This window comes from Balaenoptera ricei, chromosome 2, assembly GCF_028023285.1.
Source record: "Balaenoptera ricei isolate mBalRic1 chromosome 2, mBalRic1.hap2, whole genome shotgun sequence".
Classification (NCBI taxonomy): domain Eukaryota; kingdom Metazoa; phylum Chordata; class Mammalia; order Artiodactyla; family Balaenopteridae; genus Balaenoptera; species Balaenoptera ricei.
The window spans coordinates 19,265,966-19,286,236 of NC_082640.1; the positions used below are offsets into that span (position 1 = coordinate 19,265,966).

The 20,271-nt window shown below is 39.4% G+C and overlaps 1 protein-coding gene across 13 annotated transcripts in view; it reads right to left on the reverse strand.

Moving 5' to 3' along the window:
• ABI1 (abl interactor 1) overlaps positions 1–20,271 on the reverse strand; it is a 95,739-nt gene that overhangs the window by 50,397 nt on the left and 25,071 nt on the right. For all 13 annotated transcript variants that reach the window (XM_059911990.1, XM_059911991.1, XM_059911989.1 and 10 more), the window contains exon 2: positions 3,514–3,681. In XM_059911990.1, the coding sequence (XP_059767973.1) occupies positions 3,514–3,681 (168 nt within the window). The remainder of the gene's footprint in view (positions 1–3,513; positions 3,682–20,271) is intronic.

The window sequence follows — 20,271 nt, forward strand, 5'->3', positions numbered from 1 at the left end:
CTTCCCTGGTGGCACAGTGGTTAAGAATCTGCCTGCCAATGCAGGGGACACGGGTTCGAGTCCTGGTCTGGGAAGATCCCACATGCTGCAGAGCAACTAAGCCCGTGCGCCACAACTACTGAGCCTGCGTTCTAGAGCCTACGAGCCACAACTACTGAGCCTGTGTGCCACAACTACGGAAGCCCACGTGCCTAGAGCCCGTGCTCCACAACAAGAGAGGCCACTGCAATGAGAAGCCTGCACACCGCAACAAAGAGCAGCCTCCGCTCGACACAACTAGAGAAAGCCCACGCACAGTAACGAAGACCCAACACAGCCAAAAATAAAACAAATAAAATAAAATAAATAAATTTTAAAAGCTAATGTTAATAAATAAATATTTTAATTAATTTGAAAAAAAAACAGTGATGCTTATTCACAAGGACTTATTCACAAAGGACTACAGATTTTCTGAAGTTCCACATGGATAATTTAAAGATTCAAGGATCTACTCCTTGCCAGACCCTAAGGGAGACACTAGGGACACAGTGATGAACCAAACAGATGAGGTTTCTGTCATCATTAAACTTACCTCTAAGAGAAGGAAGAGGCATTAAATAAGTAAACAAACAAACAAACATAATCACAAATTTGTCACGTGTCACAAATAAAAGCAACAAGGAAGAGGTGGCAAAAAATATTTCTAGATTTAAAAGAAAGATATCACTGCTCCTTTTTGCAAAAGCAACATCCATGGAGTAGAAGGAGACAAAATCAAACCACAATGGACTGAGGCATATATATGTTTCAAGGAAGAAGATGCCACAAGATGACAGATTCAAGAACTTAGGCTGTGAACTGTCAAGAGAGAAAAGGAAATATCTCAAAATAATTGGTAAGGAATGCTTTTTTTAAGATGGGGGGAAAATACTTAATGTTGATTAGAGGGGGAATTCAAGAGAGGCTGAATATAAGAGAAAGAATGGATGATTAGCTATGATGACTAATAATGCCAACGTTTTATATCCAGGTGTTAGGCTAAATGCTTTACATGCAATTCTTTACTTCATCTCTAAGGTCAGCTCTATAGTCCCAATTTTGCATATGAGAAAACTAAACTCAAAAAAGTTAGGTTATCTGATCAAATCACATGCTGGCAGAACTAGGATTCAAACCCAGATCTTTATGACTTCGAAGCAGACCATACCACACTGTCTCATTCAAAAAATACTTTTCAAACCACCTCTTAAGCTCTGGTTAACTACATACAGAGGATACAGAGATGAGGAGCTCCTGGGGCGCAATCGGTCGGGGCGTGGTACTTACACAGGATTGTCTTTACCTTCAAAGAGAGAGGGGGGGCTTCCCTGGTGGCGCAGTGGTTGAGAATCTGCCTGCCAATGCAGGGGACACGGGTTCGAGCCCTGGTCTGGGAAGATCCCACATGCCACGGAGCAACTAAGCCCGTGCGCCACAACTACTGAGCCTGTGCGTCTGGAGCCTGTGCTCCGCAACAAGAGAGGCCGCAATAGTGAGAGGCCCGCACACCACGATGAAGAGTGGCCCCCGCTCGCCGCAACTGGAGAAAGCCCTCGCACATAAACGAAGACCCAACACAGCCAAAAATAAATAAATAAATAAAATTAAAAAAAAAAAAAAGAGAGAGAGAGGAAGGGGAGACAGACATGTATCGATACCTCAAGTCACTGATACAAGGAGGAGCAAGTAAGATGGCACAGTACAGACTGCGTCAGTAACCCTACCCTGACCTAATCAGTGAAGGCTTCATCTGGTGCTTATGTTAAGCAGAACAGAGATGAACAAAGTTAATTCCAAGTAAGACAAACAAATTACGGAAAAGCAAAGAAGCACAAAATTGCATGCTGTGTTTGGAACACTTCAAGAAGTTGAGCATGGCAGGAATGTGATGAGAGTTGGGAGACCAGACCAAAGGGCCTTTTATGCCACGCTAAGGTATCTGAGGTTTAAACCACAGGAAGTGAAAAACCATTTCCAGGCTTTGAAACAAGATTAGGCAACTGTAAAGACCCAGCAACTGATTAGGAGGTTCAAGCTATAGCCTGGTGAATGGCTTACAGAAAACCAAAAGGTCAGAAGATCTGGAAAGAAACTCCCAAACTAACCGCTTATAATCAAAACAGAAGAAAGAGGGTTCCAAAGTCCCTTTTTGAGAAATGTAGCCCTTATTCTAAGTGAGATGAGACCAGTCCCCAGTTATTACTATTGATTAGGACAGAACTAAAATATGGTTTAGCCCAAACTTTGTGATCAACAGGTAGGGGTTTGGAGGTTTGCTTCCTCAACACCACAAACAGACTATCTGAGGCAGAATATGGGCTTGGTTGATTCATTTCTCCAAAAAGCATATTGAACAGAGGCAGGATAGCCTGCTGTCTGCCTTAAAAGTAAAGAACAGAGTCTCCAGTTTCCAAAGGATCCTCTTTCGCTTGCTTCAAGGCTTAATCACATCAGTCTGCCATCTGATGATGGTTAGGGAAGACTGATACTCTCTTTTTCTGCTAAACATGCTGCTCTGATTCAGGAGCTGCATATTTCCCACCAAGCAGGTAACAGAAGCAGAGAAGCAACAAAAGGATACACCTCCTCCCCTAATGAAACACAAGCTGTCATTCAGCTTTATCAATGAAACCAAATCAAAGAGAAATGAACTACAATTTAGAACTTCAGATTTATTTTTCCAAACTAACCTCCAGGTACATTCCTCATTCCAAACAAAACCTACATCCTAGTCACCCTGAACAAGCCATCATGTCTTTGTCTAACGCCACTGCCTCAGACTGGAATGCATATGCACTCCATGTCAATATGATAAATGCACAGGCTCCCTTCAAACCCCAACTTAAATGTCACTCCTTCAACGCCACCCAAACTACATGCCCACAGGACTTTTTTCTCTATTCAAATGTTTATTAAATATTTCCATGTATTGTATTGAATAGTATACAGACCAACCCCTCCTAAACAGAAATTTTAACAAACACTTACTGAATGCTAAGCATATGGCAGGTTTAGTGCTAGGTTCTAGAATTTTTTAAATTGAATAACAATACAATCTGCTGCCTTTCAAAAACTCCCCAACTACAATAAAAAACATACATAGTAAAGGTAGCATTTAGGGTAAATGGATAAGGAAAAAAAGAGAAATAAGACCAGAATGAAAATCAATGCAATGGATGAAAATCAATTCTACACACACTCTTCCATAAAACTGAAGAGGAGGGAATACTGTCCAACATATTTTGTAAGACCAGCACTACACTAGCACCAAAACCACAGACCAATAACCACTGGTATGTATATTTTACCAAACACACAAAAAAACTTAAAAAAAAAAGAAGAGTAGGCTTACTGAACCCAAAGCTAAAGCTGAAAGTGGTAATGACTAGTCAGTCAGTAAGAAGATGAGTAAGGACTCCATATTTCTAGGCTACCTATTGATACTATACTGCCAGTTAATTAAATGTGAATTTAAAGCTTTTTACAAGCTGTTACCTGTGAGATATGATTGATGGAAGACTCCATTCTCCGAAGCTGAGAGGCTTGGATGTCCAGCAACTGGAGTACATTGTTAGCCAATGCATTTATTTGATAAGCAACACTAGCTAGGGATTGGGTTGTGTAGGCTTTGGTCTCTTCTAAAGCTTTTCTCTTGTCTGTAGCCTGCAATAAGAACAAAAACAACCAATATTTACTTAGGTTAACATTCATTAAACATCTGTTCTGTAGAAAGGCAGAGTTATAATTATATTTTTTAATAGAAAAGCCCAACTGAATCAAAAAATTTATCGGACCAGTCTGATGAACCACAAAGCACTCTACCCTTGGACCCTAATAAAGGCATGTGCCTCAGGTCCTATTGCTCACTCTCCGCCTGCACCCTGCACTGACCTCCCCACGTGTCCCCTCAAGGCATGCTGTGTATCTCCTCCAGGACCTGTGAGTAATAAATGTCTCTATTTCACTTTCCCTTCTAGTCTTTTGTTGAACCTTGAGCTCACCATCCATGACACCCTGGGGCTCTACTTAACAAATGTTAATTTAACAAAAAAATCACATCTACTAGTCCAATGATATGGACTAAATCCATTCTACCTTACATTCCTGTTTACATTAATCACCATCAGAAATCCAAACCCCCCATTAACCATTACAACCAAGCTTCTCATCTCCACAAAAACTACTGTAAATCTTATGACCCCAACCCATCCATTCTTCCCAAACTCTAGTACACAACTCAGAGTCAGACAGTAAGAAATGTTCAGAGACAAAGTTCAGAGCAAAATTCAAAGACAAGTGATAAACCCTGGGGGGCGGGGGGAGGTGGGGGGAATGGATGGGGGAGGGGAGCAGGGTGGCCAGCAACTTGTATCACAATTAATATGTAATCTAAAAATTAAAAGGCCAAGAATAAATAGAAACAATGGAATAGAGATCTAACAGTTCAAAAAAAAAAGAAAAATAGCAATGCAACCACTCTTAACCATTTTTAAAAACATTCAACATCGCTCATCATAGACAAGAAATACAGATGCAAACTAATATGAGATACTATTTCTCACCTATCCATCCAGCAAAAATCCAAAAGTGGGACAAGGTACTCTGCAAAGTTGTGGGAAAGACTCTCTGATACACTGCTGGTGATAGCCAGCAAAATTACACATGGACTTATTTTCTGTCCCAGTAATTTCACTTTTAGGAATCTATCTCAAATAATCACTGGCAAAAATATTATGTAATTATTCATTACAGCACTATTTGCAATAGAAAAGACTAGAAACAACCGATATAACCAGCGATGGGGGATTGCTTGAATAAACTATGGGACCTCCAAACAGCAGAGTACTATACAGCTGTAAGAAGGAACGTTGAGGGATGTCGTTATTACCACTACCCTCCATCTCCAGAATATTGCTAAGGTGAAAAAAAAAATACAAGATAGAAAATAAAAATGTTTATTGAATGCTACTACTTAAGAAATGGGGAAAGATAAATAAATATATGTTTTTATTTTTTAAGAAAAAAGGATAAAACATAACATCTTTAAAAAATAATTACATATGGGGTCGGGGTAAATAGGTGGGTGAGAACATGGATAAGATTCTTTAAACATACCTTGCTTTTAGATTTGTTTTTGGAACTATGTAAATAATTCACACAATTATAACAAAATTAAATTTTAAAAAGGAATTTCCCAAAATTAAATGTAAAATTAATCAAATGAGCCTAACTGTGCATCTAATTAGTGGCTTAACCAGAAAGAAAATATCCTAAAAGTGGCTTCAAAGCACAGAAATTTGATTGTACATTCTTAATGGGGCTTATCCTTAGGACGAAAACAACTGAAAGAGGAAAACAAAAAAATACTAAAGCTGTTTTCAATCACTTTGTTGCTGATGGTCGTTTTGGAATTATTATCCTGAGACTGTTGTTTGTGTAGTGTGGGACAAAGCAAGTCATTACTTATGTTTAAGTCATTGAGACCTGAGATGTTTGGCATAATTCAAAAGAGATTCTGATGAAAGAAGAATGAAGTTAAGAAAAAACCTATAGTTCTGGATTTAAACTGAAAGCATTCATTTGAACCTAATTTTGATTTTATCATGTATTATATATCAATATCCTAGCTCTGTCCAACGAAAAGGCCTAAATGTAAAACATGGTGACTGTAGTTAACACTGTACTGCATAATTGAAATTTGCTAAAAGGGTAGAACTTACCTGTTCTCAGCAAAAGAAAAAAAAAAAAAAGATATACATGAAGTGATGGATGTGTTAACTAAGTATTGTCAATGGAATGATAGCAGATACGGGTGCTACTTCCAGGCCTAGACGTAAAAACTTCCCATGCGTCTTCCGACGCAATGGTTAAAGTAAAATGTAGCCCTACCAAAAAAATAAAGCTGTATTTAACAGAAACCATTTTACACTGCTTCTATTTTAAATTTAAATTTAAAATAATTAAAATCAAATAAAATTTTAAAATTCATTTTCCCAAACTAGCCACATGTTAAAGTGCTCAAGAGCCATATGTAGATTGTGGCCTTACTGGAGACAGTGCAGTTCTAGTCACAGTTAATTTCCTCTATAGACCATGGATTTAAAAGTTAAATCTGCACAAGAATTACTGCTGTCACTTATTTCAGGTTTGTAAGTTTAGTATCCAATAGTTGGTCTCCCTCATTCTTTGGTGCTTTTACTGTTATTAACTACCAAGCAGCCTTAGTATGTTCCAAAGGATCACACGAAATGGATTATAAACCAGAAGACAAATAGCCAGCACTTCTCCAAGGAGCTAAAACAGACACTGTTAATCAATTATAGCAGTCTTCCTACAAAAGTCTAAATACTTTTAACTAATCACTCTAGGAGCTGACACGTGATATGTAACCCATTTGCCATCCCTGTCTTATGCCACTTATGAAATTTGCTTAAAATGGAAATAAACATATTCAGCTTTAAAGGAAAAGTTAATTATTTAAAAGAGCTAAACTCAAAATAAACAATGTAGCCAAGAACTAAACAGGAAATTCCTTAGATAACTGAATTTTCTGAAGAGCCCATATATAAAACTAGCTCTCTTCTTCCTCATTTATCCACCTGTGGATACCAAGCTTAGCTAAAGAAACTTTTCAAGTAAAACTACTCCTATTAAGTCCTTTTCTTGCCCCTCAAGGTAACTACACAGGCAAAATAATCGCTTGTTTTTCACTCCCTAAAGTGGAAATTACGAGTTATAAGCAATCGCTCTCATACCTATACATTTATTTTTAACCACACTTCCTCTCCCTCGTTCTCAACCTTCACATATGACCACAAGAAAAACCTTTCTACCTCTGTTACAAGTAATTACTTAAACCCCAAAAGAGACAGAGAGAACATCCTCGTCATGAGTATGCTTAAAAAGTAATGCAGGTATTCCCGGGTGGCACAGTGGTTAAGAGTCTGCCTGCCAATGCAGGGGACACGGGTTCGAGCCCTGGTCCAGGAAGATCCCACGTGCCGCAGAGCAACTAAGCCCGTGAGCCACAACTACTGAGCCCGCGTGCCACAACTACTGAAGCCCATGTGCCTAGAGCCCATGCTCCACAACAAGAGAAGCCACCGCAGTGAGAAGCCTGCGCTCACCACAACTAGAGAAAGCCCACGTGCAGCAACAAAGACCCAACGCAGCCAAAAATAAAATTAATTAATTAAAAAATTTAAAAAGTAACGCATTCTAAGTGAAAAAAAATACTATATGGTTTCATTTTTGCCTGCTTTTTTAACAAAGAGAGAGATAAAATTTAAAAATTAATGTACCATGGTCCTATCATTCAAATTGACCTTGTTAACGGTTCAGTGTATTTTCTTCAAGTCTCTCAAGTACATGTATGTATACAAGAATGTAAAACTTATCATACTCTATAGCTACATAACCTTTTTTCATTTAAAAATATACCATGAGCATTTTCCCATGTGCTATTTTTCTCTTCCTATTCTTTTTTAAAAAACAATTTTCAGTAGCTTCTTGATTATGGGAGTAACTGTTTGTTGCCTACTCTCATTTTAATTCCTCTAATATTAAGACCCTGATTTTAATCAGGGCATCAATGCAAAAAGCAAGTTCAAATCCAACTTCCTCTATCTAAATAACCAAACAAGAGATGGCATTATTTCGTAGTTGTAGGAATTCAATGGAAAACATGTACAGTGAATTACAAATATCTCCTACTGTTCCGCTGGTTAGCAGAGTCTTATATATATGTAGAAAAAATAATATGATAACCCCATGTATCTGTCCTTCAACTTCAATAAATGTCATATTTAGTTTTAAAAATTCACATTTTACTTGGTTTTATAATGTTTGCAAAGTTTTATATCTAAAATATATTAAAAATTAAGTTTCACTGATTTTTAAATGAAGTCAGGACCCTTCTTAGAAAATATCTTAAAATACCCATTTTAATATAGATTTTTTTTTTAAGGAACTGTTTTTCTTTTTTTTTATATAAATTTATTTATTTTATTTTTGGCTGCGTTGGGTCTTCATTGCTGCGTGCAGGCTTTCTCTGGTTGCGGCGAGCGGGGGCTACTCTTTGTTGCGGTGCACAGCTTCTCATTGCAGTGGCTTCTCTTGTTGTGGAGCATGGGCTCTATGCATGTGGGCTTCAGTAGTTGTGGCACACGGGCTCAGTAGTTGTAGCTGACGGGCTCTAGAGCGCAGGCTCAGTAGTTGTGGCACACAGGCTTAGTTGCTCCGCGGCATGTGGGATCTTCCCGGACCAGGGCTCGAACCCGTGTCCCCTGAATTGGCAGGCGGATTCTTAACCACTGCGCCACCAGGGAAGCCCTAGATATTTTTACATCATATGAAATAAATACCAAAACACCAATACTGTCATTGTGCTCTAGCTCCACCTTAAATCTGTATTCCTCAAACACTACTACTGTTGATTTATTAAAAGTACTTGTTTATTGGGAATTTCCTGGAGGTCCAGTGGTTACGACTCTGTGCTATCACTGCAGAGGGCGCAGCTTTGATCCCTGGTTGAGGAACTAAGATCCCGCAAGACACGCGGTGAGGCCAAAAGAAAAAAAAGTACTTGTTTATTTATTTTTACAAGTCTAATACAACTAATCACCTTCTCCCAACTCTTCTCTGTAACATTTTAGCTGTATAATTAAGTTCCAAACAAACACTAACCTATAAACTAACTTTAAGAGCATCATTTCTAATATAGGGCCCAACTACTGAAAGATGTCCTACAGGGAAAACAAAGCCTATACCTAGCACATATCCTACAGTACTAGCCTAATAACATTTCAGAAAAATAGTATGACAAATTAAAATGTTCTCTTTCTTACTTACCTTGAACTCTTCTTTAAAGTCTGACAAGAGGATTTGAAAACAGTTTGTTTTCTTTGAGGAACAATAATTTCTCTGTGTCCTAACTGCAGGTGGTTTAATAACCCTGCTTAGGTAACAAAACAGGGGTCTCATGTGCATTTTTTAAAAAAAGTGTTAACCATCTTGCTTCTGTCTTTACCTTTCCTCCCAATCTTTGTAGAAATGTCACCACACTGTATCTGTTTAACAACTTCTAACTTAACTCTAATCCAAACTTGCCAGAAACTTTTCCAAAGTCAGTATTTTTCCCACAGAATATTTCGAATATTTAAATAAGGCTTTTCCAATGATAAAATGGAAGATATTTCATGATAATTCATTAAAAAATAACCCACATCTACCAAAAAACACCATATTTCAATGACTCCAACAAAACAGCTATGTCAGAAGCACCATTTTTATGTATCACTCAGAAAAAAACCTGCCAACTCAATTACGTCAGAATGCTTTCTTATGAAGAAATTTTATTTTATACTTACAGAAAATGCTCTTTGGGATTTATTTAGATGGTGAACTTTGTATATCACTCTTTTTTTTTTTTTAAGTTTTTAAAAATTTATTTATTTATTTATTTATTCATTTTTAGCTGTGTTGGGTCTTCGCTTCTGTGCGAGGGCTTTCTCTAGTTGCAGCAAGTGGGGGCCACTCTTCATCACGGTGCGCGGGCCTCTCACTATCGCAGCCCCTCTTGTTGCGGAGCACAGGCTCCAGACGCGCAGGCTCAGTAGTTGTGGCTCATGGGCCCAGTTGCTCCGCGGCATGTGGGATCTTCCCAGACCAGGGCTCGAACCCGTATCCCCTGCATTGGCAGGCAGATTCTCAACCACTGCGCCACCAGGGAAGCCCTGTATATCACTCTTAACCATAGAGTAATGCCAGCTATAGACCTCATTTTCAAATTTTTCCAACTTCCAAAACAAACCCTTTACATCTTTTGTTTTGTATGATTCAAGATGCAACCAAAGATTGTGCACAACTCTTGACAGGCATGTCTATTCAGTTTCCTTAAAACTAGAACATCCCCTCCCAACCCTGACCTTTTATTTTCTTTGAAAACATAGACATTGGGCTTCCCTGGTGGCGCAGCGGTTAAGAATCTGCCTGCCAATGCAGGGGACACGGGTTCGAGCCCTGGTCCGGGAAGATCCCACATGCCGCGGAGCAACTAAGCCCGTGCGCCACAACTACTGACCTTGCAAGTCACAACTACTGAGCCCACGTGCCTAGAGCCCGTGCTCCGCAACAAGAGAAGCCACTGCAATGAGAAGCCCGCGCACCACAACGAAGAGTAGCCCCCACTCACCGCAACTAGAGAAAGCCCGCGCGCAGCAATGAAGACTCAACACAGCCAAAAATAAATAAATGAAATAAATAAATTAAAAAAAAAAATAGACATTATTTTAAAATTCCAGGCCAGCTGTCTTATAGGAAGTCCTACAACCTGGATTTGTCTGATTGTTTCCTCATGATCAGATTCAGATTAAACAGAGAGGCTGGAATAATATATAGGAGATGCTGTGAACTTCCTACTACAAGTGATACATCTTTTAAAATAAGGTTCCACCTTTATTCCCAGGACTTTCCTCCAAGCTCCTGACACTAATTCTGTAAACTTTGATGCTGGTGCTATCTTAATCTTAGCAGGAGGTATCAAAAAAAAATTTTTTTAAGAGAAAACCCAAGACTCTTTTCTTTCTTCAAATGGTCCTTAAATGGTTTGACTCTTTTCTTTCCTCAAATGGTCCTTAAATGGTTTGTTGACAGGTTGCAATAATACAGTTATACCAACAGCAAAACCATCCAAATTCATACAAAGACAACTGAGAACAATGACAACTGCTGCTTGGCTGATAGCTTTTTAAGGACAACATTAATTGTAAAATGCATCCCAGTTACAGAAATGTTAAAATGCGGGGGTGAGGAGAAAGTTTCTTAGAACTGCTAAAATACACTCTATAAAGTTTAAGAACTCTTTTTTTTTAAAAGAGGTATGTTAATGTTAATGAGAAGGATTTAAAATGTCAACTTTTAATACCTGTAACAGGAGGAGTTTTATATACACAAAACAAAACATCTATTTTGCTGAAGGCCACCTAAGTATTTGGTTAGTTTGAGACTTGAGAAACTTTCCAGGAGGAATCCATAATCACTTCGTGGAGAGGTATGTGAGGATTCAGGAAAAAAGAGCACACGGGCCAAATCCTGGTTGGAGCCATGGGGATTAGGGTATGCATGCATACACTCAATACCTAGCTAACATAGAAAGGATCTAATTTTTCTCCAACACAATACCTATTCCAATAAAAGTAAAAAGGAAATAAAAAGAAACCCTACCAGGTTACAGCAAATATCCAGCAAGAAGAATAAATTTTTTGCATAACAGTTCAGGTTGAAACCTAGTCACTGTAAGCTCTAGCACAGCTCCTCCCCACCACCTCCCACTTAAAGTAACTGCTAACTGCCTAATAGTCCTTTCATTCCCAGCAAAATCCAGGGGAAATCCCTGCTGCCTGTTGTGTCACAGTTTTGAGGTACAGGAATGGGAGTTGTTGCACACGCTCTTCTTTAATTGAAGAGCTAACACAGAACAATCAACAGCTGGTACACTCATATATATACTTTTTTTAAAAATAAATTTATTTATTTTATTTATTTATTTTTGGCTGCATTGGGTCTTCATTGCTGCATGCGGGCTTTCTCTAGTTGCGGCGCACGGGCTTCTCATTGCGGTGGCTTCTCTTGTTGCCGAGCACGGGCTCTAGGCTCACGGGCTTCAGTAGTTGTGGCACGTGGGCTCAGTAGTTGTGGCTCGCGGGCTCTAGAGTGCAGGCTCAGTAGTTGTGGCGCACGGGCTTCGTTGCTCTGCGGCATGTGGGATCTTCCTGGTCCAGGGCTCGAACTCATGTCCCCTGCATTGGCAGGCGGATTCTTAACCACTGCACCACCAGGGAAGTTCGTCAGCTGGTGTACTTATTAAATAACATTCCAAATTCAACTCTAACGTAGATTATGTTTTTAAACCTTCACAAGTCAATTTATAACTCCAGGGCATTTCCAATAACTAAATAATTACGTTCTGAAATTTTAGGTTTTACCTTAATTATAGCCTCAGTCAATGAAACTTATCCCAGACTCATTCCTTTACCATCCTGTACCATACTACAGGATGGTAAAGGAATTATATTTATAAAAAACAGGCTTAATGAAAACCTGTAAAAACCCAGTTTTAGAAAGAGCAACTACATTTAAACACAAAATAAGTTAAATGTATTAAATAAGTTAAATAATGTCAATGTATGTCAGTAAGTTAAATAAGTTAAATAATGTCAGTGTATTGTTGACAGAATATATTCCACAGGAGTCCAAGACACTGGGTTCCTTCCATCAACTCCTTCCATGTTAACTAATTATCTTCTCATATAATCTTATTTCTTCTTAAAAGGAATTAAACTGAAAGAGCCATGATGATCAAGAGTGTTGCCTGGGCAAGCACTTTAACATTCTGCTGGAGAGTGCAATTAGACAATATGCATCACGGTTCTTTAAAATGCATATATTCTTCACTTCTAGGAATTACCCAAAAGAAATAAAAGGCCAAGTGCAAAGAAACTGTATGCTCAATAATGTCCACACCTTTGTTTATAACAGAAAAAAAAAAACACCTAGAAACAATCTAAATGGCCAATGACTGATAGTTAAAATATTCAGGTATTAGAATGCCATGCAGTCAATAAAAGTGATCTAGGTATTTACCAACAAGGAAAACGCATTAAGTCAGAATTCAAACTGGGAAGTAGAACCACCATGAGTTACAGAATAAGAAATTACAGAATTTTACTTTACACAATTATAGGAATAGCTGGGAAAGTTGTGAAGGTCCCAGAGGGAAGTATGAGGATCAGAGAGTCATCAAATAGTCTATCTGAGACACCCAACACATCCAGCTGCAGAAAAGCAACTGCAAAGGAAAGACTCATGGAGAGATCTGGGAAGCTGTAGGTCTCCCACCAGGTGAGTGGGCCTGATGCCACTGCTGATCAAATTATCAGCAACCAAGAAAGAGAGCTGGACGCAGAGCAAAGGAGACCAAGGTCAAGCTGGAACCCACCAACACCTCTGCATCTCTCACTGCATCTTACCACAAAAACCTTCAGAGGTTAGTGAGTGTAGCTTACACAAATTCTCTTTTAGCCAATTCTAACCCACAAACATGCAGGGAAGGAACCATACTATAACTATGCCATACACAATTCCACCTTAAGTAAACTGATATAGTACGAACCACCGTGATACCCTCTGTCAATATGGTACACACACACCTCTGTCATCATATTCAGCTCCTGAATAAAAACAACAGCAAAATCACGCTTCAGTCTAACATAATGCAACCATCCCTCATACAACCAAAAAGATGCCATCTCCCCAAAAGAGAGTACGAAGTCTACTTTCTCTTTGAGTAATGTTCTTTCCTTTCTTAGTTGAGTTGTACTTCCCCTTTGATATCCTGTAACTTAAAATATTGAAATACAAGGTTAACCACTAATAACACATCTTAAGTTAAATACAGAAGAATGGGGGGGGCAGAGAATAGGTTACTATATACACAAATATTAAGATACAGAACAAATATTCATAACTACTAGAGTTTTCATTCTATAACTGGTCATGAGGTCATAGTTGGTGTTTATCATAATTTTCTTCTCCTACTATCCATTACATATTTCATTTGCCCTCAGCAATCACCTCATATGGTTGTTGTTGCTTGCCTGGTGGGCTGACTCAAACCTTCTCTGCCATTAGCAGCCCTACTTGTACTGGGTTGTTTTAGTTTTCCATTAACTTTTTTATCATAGGAGACGGGAGTGGTAAACAGCACTCCAGAGGATCTCCTGCATTCCACACATACTCCTCTTTACCCCCAGTGTGTAGTAGCAACCCAATTTCCACTTGAGAGTCAGGATCAATCACAGTAACCAATACAGTAATCTCCTGCTTTGCCTGTTAGTTCACTGGCACAAGGAAGCCAAAGTGACTGGTGCTCAACTTCCAGTTTAATAGAACCAGTGCTGCATTCCCCAATAAAAGCATTCCTCTCTTTGGAACTAAGAACTCTAAACCAGCATGCCCCAGAGTTGTGGATACAGAAGAAAAATTTTTGGTAGTGGATCATTATGGGTAATAGTGAGAAAACATCACTTCGTTTCCACCTCTTGATTCCCTGACATATGAATGCTGGCTACAAGAGAAACCCCACCACACACCGGTGGCTGATTCAGAGACTAGACCACATCTTAGAGAACACTACCCCAACACTGCGAAGAACTGCCACCAACTGGGCAGTGAGTCCTCAAAAGGACATTCCACTGTTCTATCAATTCAGCTCCTTCAGGCTAATGGGGAACATGGTAAGACCAGGGATTCCATGAACATGAGCCCAATGACACATTTCACTTGCTGTAAAATGAACTGCCTGGTCAGAAGCAGTGTGATATGACATACCAAGACATAATTAAGGCATTCTGAAAGTCACAAAGAGTTTTGGCAGAAACAATGCAGGGAGGGAAAGCAAATCCATACCCAGAGTAAGCAGCTTTTTCAGGGAGAAAAAAGTGCTGTCCTCTCCATTATGGAAGTAGTCCAATGCAAACCACCTGCCACCAGATATCTGCCTGGTCCCTCCAGAGGAATGGTGCCCTCTTAGGGGGCCATTGGTGGCTCTCTGCTATTGGCAAGGTGGTCATTCAGCAGTAGCAGTAGCCAGGTTGGCCGGGTGAGTGGAAACCCATGTTTCTGAGTATATGCACAATCTCCATGCCTGCCACCATGGTGTCTTTCTCATGAGCTCGCTGGGCAAGGATAGAGGTGGACAGGGAAAGAGGGTGAAATCCAGAGGTAACGTCCTGTCCACCTGATCACTAAGATCCTTCTCTGCTGAGGTTGCTCTTGGATGGGCATTCACAATGAACACAAATATTACTCTGTGTCCAACTGGAAGCATATCTATATATCTGTTCCCCATACTTCCAATTATGTTCCTTCCAAGCCCATCATCAATTAGCCGAACGATTAGCTATTGCCATGAATTAGAGTGGGTCCACATCTCTAACCATCTCTTTCAAGACAAAACAACTAGGTGCACTGCTCAAAGATCTACCAGTGGGTTGCAAAAAGTATTTACTGTATAGCACAGGGAACTATATTCAATATCTTGTAATAACCTATAATGGAAAATAAACTGAAAGAAATATATATATACATATACATATATATATATATATATATATATATATATAAAACTGAATCACTTTGCTGTACACCTGAAACTAACATAGTATTGTGTATTAACTATATGTCAATTAAAAAAAAAGATCTACCCACTGGGAGAATTTCCCTTCACCACTGCCCTTCTGGGTAACTGCTGAGTGTGGCTATAATGCTACAGATGTCCATCTTCAGGTGGTAAAAGCATATTATGTAGAACCATCTGTAAACTAGACCGAAGTGTTTTCTTCCTCAGTCAACTGGGACTCCTCATGAGGCCCAGGTGTGGGGTGAGAGTGAAGAAGCAAAGAAACAGGAGTATGAGTATACACCATATGGAGTACACACCACAAGAGAAGGTATATAAAATACTCAGTAACAAAAGCAAGATATAAAATGATTATGTACCTGCTTTTTTAAAAGAAATGTGTATACAGCTCAGAAAAGGTCTAAAAGGAAATGTATCAATACGGTAGTGGTCATCTCTGGGTGATTTTTAAATATTCTTTATATTTCTCTATATCCAATTTTTTAAATGATCATTACTCCAATAACAAAAAATAATGATTTTTTTTTAACTTTTTTTTTTTTTTTTTTTATGGCTGTGTTGGGTCTTCGTTTCTGTGCGAGGGCTTTCTCTAGTTGCAGCAAGCGGAGGCCACTCCTCATCGCGGTGCGCCAGCCTCTCACTATCGCGGCCTCTCCTGCTGCGGAGCACAGGCTCCAGAAGCGCAGGCTCAGTAATTGTGGCTCACAGGCCCAGCCACTCCGCGGCATGTGGGATTTTCCCAGATCAGGGCTCGAACCCGTGTCCCCTGCATTAGCAGGCAGACTCTCAACCACTGTGCCACCAGGGAAGCCCATGATTATTTTTACAAAGAGAATTCTCTTGGTATAATCTTAAAGGGAAAAAAACCAGAATATATATCTATGTATATAGTGTGACCTAATTTTCTTTGGTATAATTAAATACCTACACAAGCTAACTCATCAGATAATGAGAGAAGATACATTAGCATGTTAACAGTTGGATTATAAATAATCTGTGTTTTCATCCTTATCCTTTTGTGACATTTCCAAATGTTCAACAATAACCACGGAACATTTTTGCAGACACCAGGAGACTAAGAAGAAGGCTGTCTTAGTAGAGCATGAGGGGGAAACAGAATTTGAATCCTTGATGACACTGAGCGAAAGAATTAACCAACAGTAGGATAATCTTACCTTGGAATTTCTTGTGATATAAAGTAATAATAAATGTTTCTTATTGTTTAATCTTAATTGAGATGAGTTTACTACCTGCAAACCTAACGCATCCTAAATGACTTAACTTTTATATGAGGGAGGGGGAGAGTAAGTTTCCCAAAAAGGGTCTTGGTTAAACTAGAAATTAACAATTTATAGTAATACTCCTAGTCATATAGAAAAAAAAAAATCTATTAGAATAACTTCCAAATTACCAAGACTATTTTCTAAACTAGTCTACTAATTTATAGCTGACTGTGTTATTCACTACAATTTATCTGAAAAATCAGCCTAGTTTGCCCTTCCCACAAGGCAATTATATTTTAATCTGTATTAGTCTGCTCAGGCTGCCATAACAGAATACCACAGACTGACTGGCTTAAACAACAGAAATTTATTTTCTCACAGTTCTAGAGACTGGAAAATCCAAGATCAGGATTCTGTTTCTGGAGCTCTCTTCCTGGCTTGCAGAGACGGTCACCTTTCTCACTGTGTCCTCATCCTCTGGTGTCTCTTCCTCTTTTATAATAAGGACACCAGTTCTGTTGGACCAGAGCTCCACCCTATGACCTCATTTAACCTTAATCACCTCTTAAAGGCCCTATCTCCAACATAGTAGTTATATGGGGGGTTAGGGCTTCAACATATAAATTTAGGAGCAGGGGGCATAATTCAATCCATACTATCATTTTTCTTCTTAAACATTAAGAAATATATCCATCTTACGAATACCCAAAATGTACTCCTGATAGTAATACTTTTAACAGCATGTATTACTGGTTCTCAAAGCATTTTTCACATAGTAAACTAAGCAGACATCCTGGTTTCACAGATAAGGCACTATGTAAAGCTCAGAGATACTAATTTGTCCAAAGATCCCCTAAACGGTAAATGGTGGAGCTAGGACTGTGTACCACACAGCTCTTCATCTTGTCATATGCACTTAAAAGATAGGAATTTTATATAACCTAATGTTCTGAACAACAGAAGCAGCTTGGGGTCAGAAAGAGGAAGGTCAGAAAGAGCAAAGGACAGGGTTCAAAGCAGAATGAAATTAACAGGAACATGAGCTTGGAGGTAAGCAAGCGTTAGTCAGCAGGCCCAACGGAGAAGGAAATATGCCACAAGGCTAGAGAAATCCTACAGACCCTTGAGGAATTTGCACTTCATCCTAAGGCTAAAGGGGAGCCACTGAAGGATTTTCAGAAAGAAGAGACATGACTAGTTTTTGGCTTTAGAAAGATCACCTCAGTTGCAGTTTTACAAAGTGGATTGGGAAAATACACACGAGAATGGAGACAGGAATTCTGTTATAATATGTACTCTGCACCACACACAAGAAAGTCATCTTTATGTTAAATACCCCATGAAAACAACTAACAATGAGGAGAAAGAAATTTGGTGAGGTTAAGTAACTTGCCCAAAGGAGCACGGCTAGGAAGGAATAGGGCCACCAGGTCTCCAAAGGCCATGGTCTCCCCTATGCCACACTGCCTCCCAGTCTACAATTCTAAGAGTGAACAAAGTATAGTTCTAATGTGTCACAGTGAAACCACTGAAGTATTTTGTCTAAGATGAGCCACCCCAAGTCATCATTAACTAATTTGTGTACCACATGAATTTTAATTAACTAGAAGGGAAAAAAGAATAGAGTGAGAAAGCTGACTTTCTCCAGATAGCTGAGAATATTTCTGATCTACGAAACAATTAATGCTCTATATAGGGGATCTATAAATGAAAAAAAAAAAAAACTTAAACATTTAACGCTTTTCTAAGTTATTCCTCACTAAAGGAACAAATTCACATCTTTAATTCATACCTAAATAAATGTAACTTTGCTAGGAAATTACTAAAGGAATATAATGCATCATTCCACAAACTACAAGGTAAGGTAGTAGTTAACACTGTCACAATCAGCACCACCCTTAATTAACTGACTTGAGAAAAACAAAGTACTTCTGCTTATAAAAAAATCAAGGTTCTATAAATATCAACAAAAGTACCTTGTGCTACCACTGACTGCCTATTTCCTCACTTACACCAGCTTACAATACAAGTCTCACAGAATCAGTCTTGGCTGTCTCCATCCTAGTGATTCATTAACCACATTTTCCAAACCAAAAATCATAACTAGTATGACACTATCTGACAAACTACCTTTACCCTAATTTCTTAATTTGTTATATAAAAGTATAAAAATTACAACAGTATGAATCAATTAAAAAATCTTTACTGAAATCAACTAAATTTTCTAAATTACAGACAGCTATTCCCAAAAACTGTGAGACAGAGTCATTTTTACAACTACTCCAAAAAATCTATGAACAGAGGAACATTCTGTTAACACCCATCAGTTATAATAGAGACAAAAGAAGGAAAAATATTTTATTAACAAATTACCACAAATTGAATCCAAACCAAATAATTTAACCAATCAGAAATCTAAGTACCAATTAGGGAGATACAATAATATTAAAAAGAAAGCCATCTAACAAAATATGTACAAGACCTATTTGAGGAAAACTACAAAACTCTGATGAAAGAAATCAAAAAACTAAATAAATGGAGAGATAAACCACGGTCATGCGTAAGAAGACTTGATATTGTCAAGACATCACTTCTCCCCACCTTGATCTATAGATTCAATGGAATCCCAATCAAAATCCCAGGAAGTTACTGTGTGAATATCAACAAAGTGATTCTAAAGTTTATACGCAAAGATGATGTCAGCCAGGTAGCCGAGTAAGACACCCCTCATCGTATCCACCTTCAACAACAATTTTGCATCTGTCCTTGGACAAAAGGGAGCTGTGGGATCCAGAGAAGAGACTATAAAACTCAGGAGCAGTCCAAGATCAAGGAGAGTTGTTTTAAGACAGACCTGTACCCATGGTCTCAGCTATAGACTCAGAACCAACTCTTTATCAGAGGCCACGGCTATAGCCCCATTTAGCTTTGGTTCTGACACCAGCACCATATGCCAAGGGGCATGGGAGGACTCTTACCCACCTGTACATAAGGTAATACACACACAGACATTCAGTCTCAGGTGTGAACCATGAACTGGCCTGTGAATGAGCTCCAGCCCCTCACAGCTGCAGTCCAGGAGCCCCTAGAGAACACTAATTTAGACAATCACCCACAGATGAGAGAACCTTTGTGGAAGTCTAGGAGTCCAGTTGAGAAGTTCCAGCCCACCACTGGAACAAAAGAAATCGGAGATAAGATGCATTGGAAAGGGTAAGAAGCACAGTTTGATTTTACCCGCTTTACCCATCCCTTCAAGGCAGCACAGCTCAGAGCCAAGAGAACACTTCTCAGCCAATGACTTCTCCCTCGAGGTGAAGTGAGAGCAGGTGAGGGAACGCCTAGCTTCCCCAGCTGTGTGACACACTGCCAAAGAAGCCCCGTCCAGAATACTGAGTCGTGAGCAGCAAATCTAGGAGGTGGTGAGTGGCTGGGAGACCAGCAGCCAGACCTTGGTGCGGAACACAACAGAAGGGATGTGGATCCTACTAAGCACGTCAAGGGCTCCATTAGGAGGCCCAAGCACAAGCTCCTGGGGATGCTCTGCCCACAGATACCCCCACACTGGCCCACAGGCGCCACCAGTGCCCCTCGTGCCCGACCCCACATACCCCACCTCATGACTGGCTCCCGTGAGTGCTCCACACAGTACCAAGAGTGAGCTTTTGCAGCAGGCTAGCGAGCACGCACAGAAAGCCGGCCTGAACCTGCAGGCCTGGGAGAGACCGTGAACTTGAGCCATAAGCACCACCCTCAGGAAAGCAAAAAGGAGGCTGTCAGCATCCGGCCTGGTACTTTGCAGGATCAAGAGAATGCAAACAAGCTTAAGAA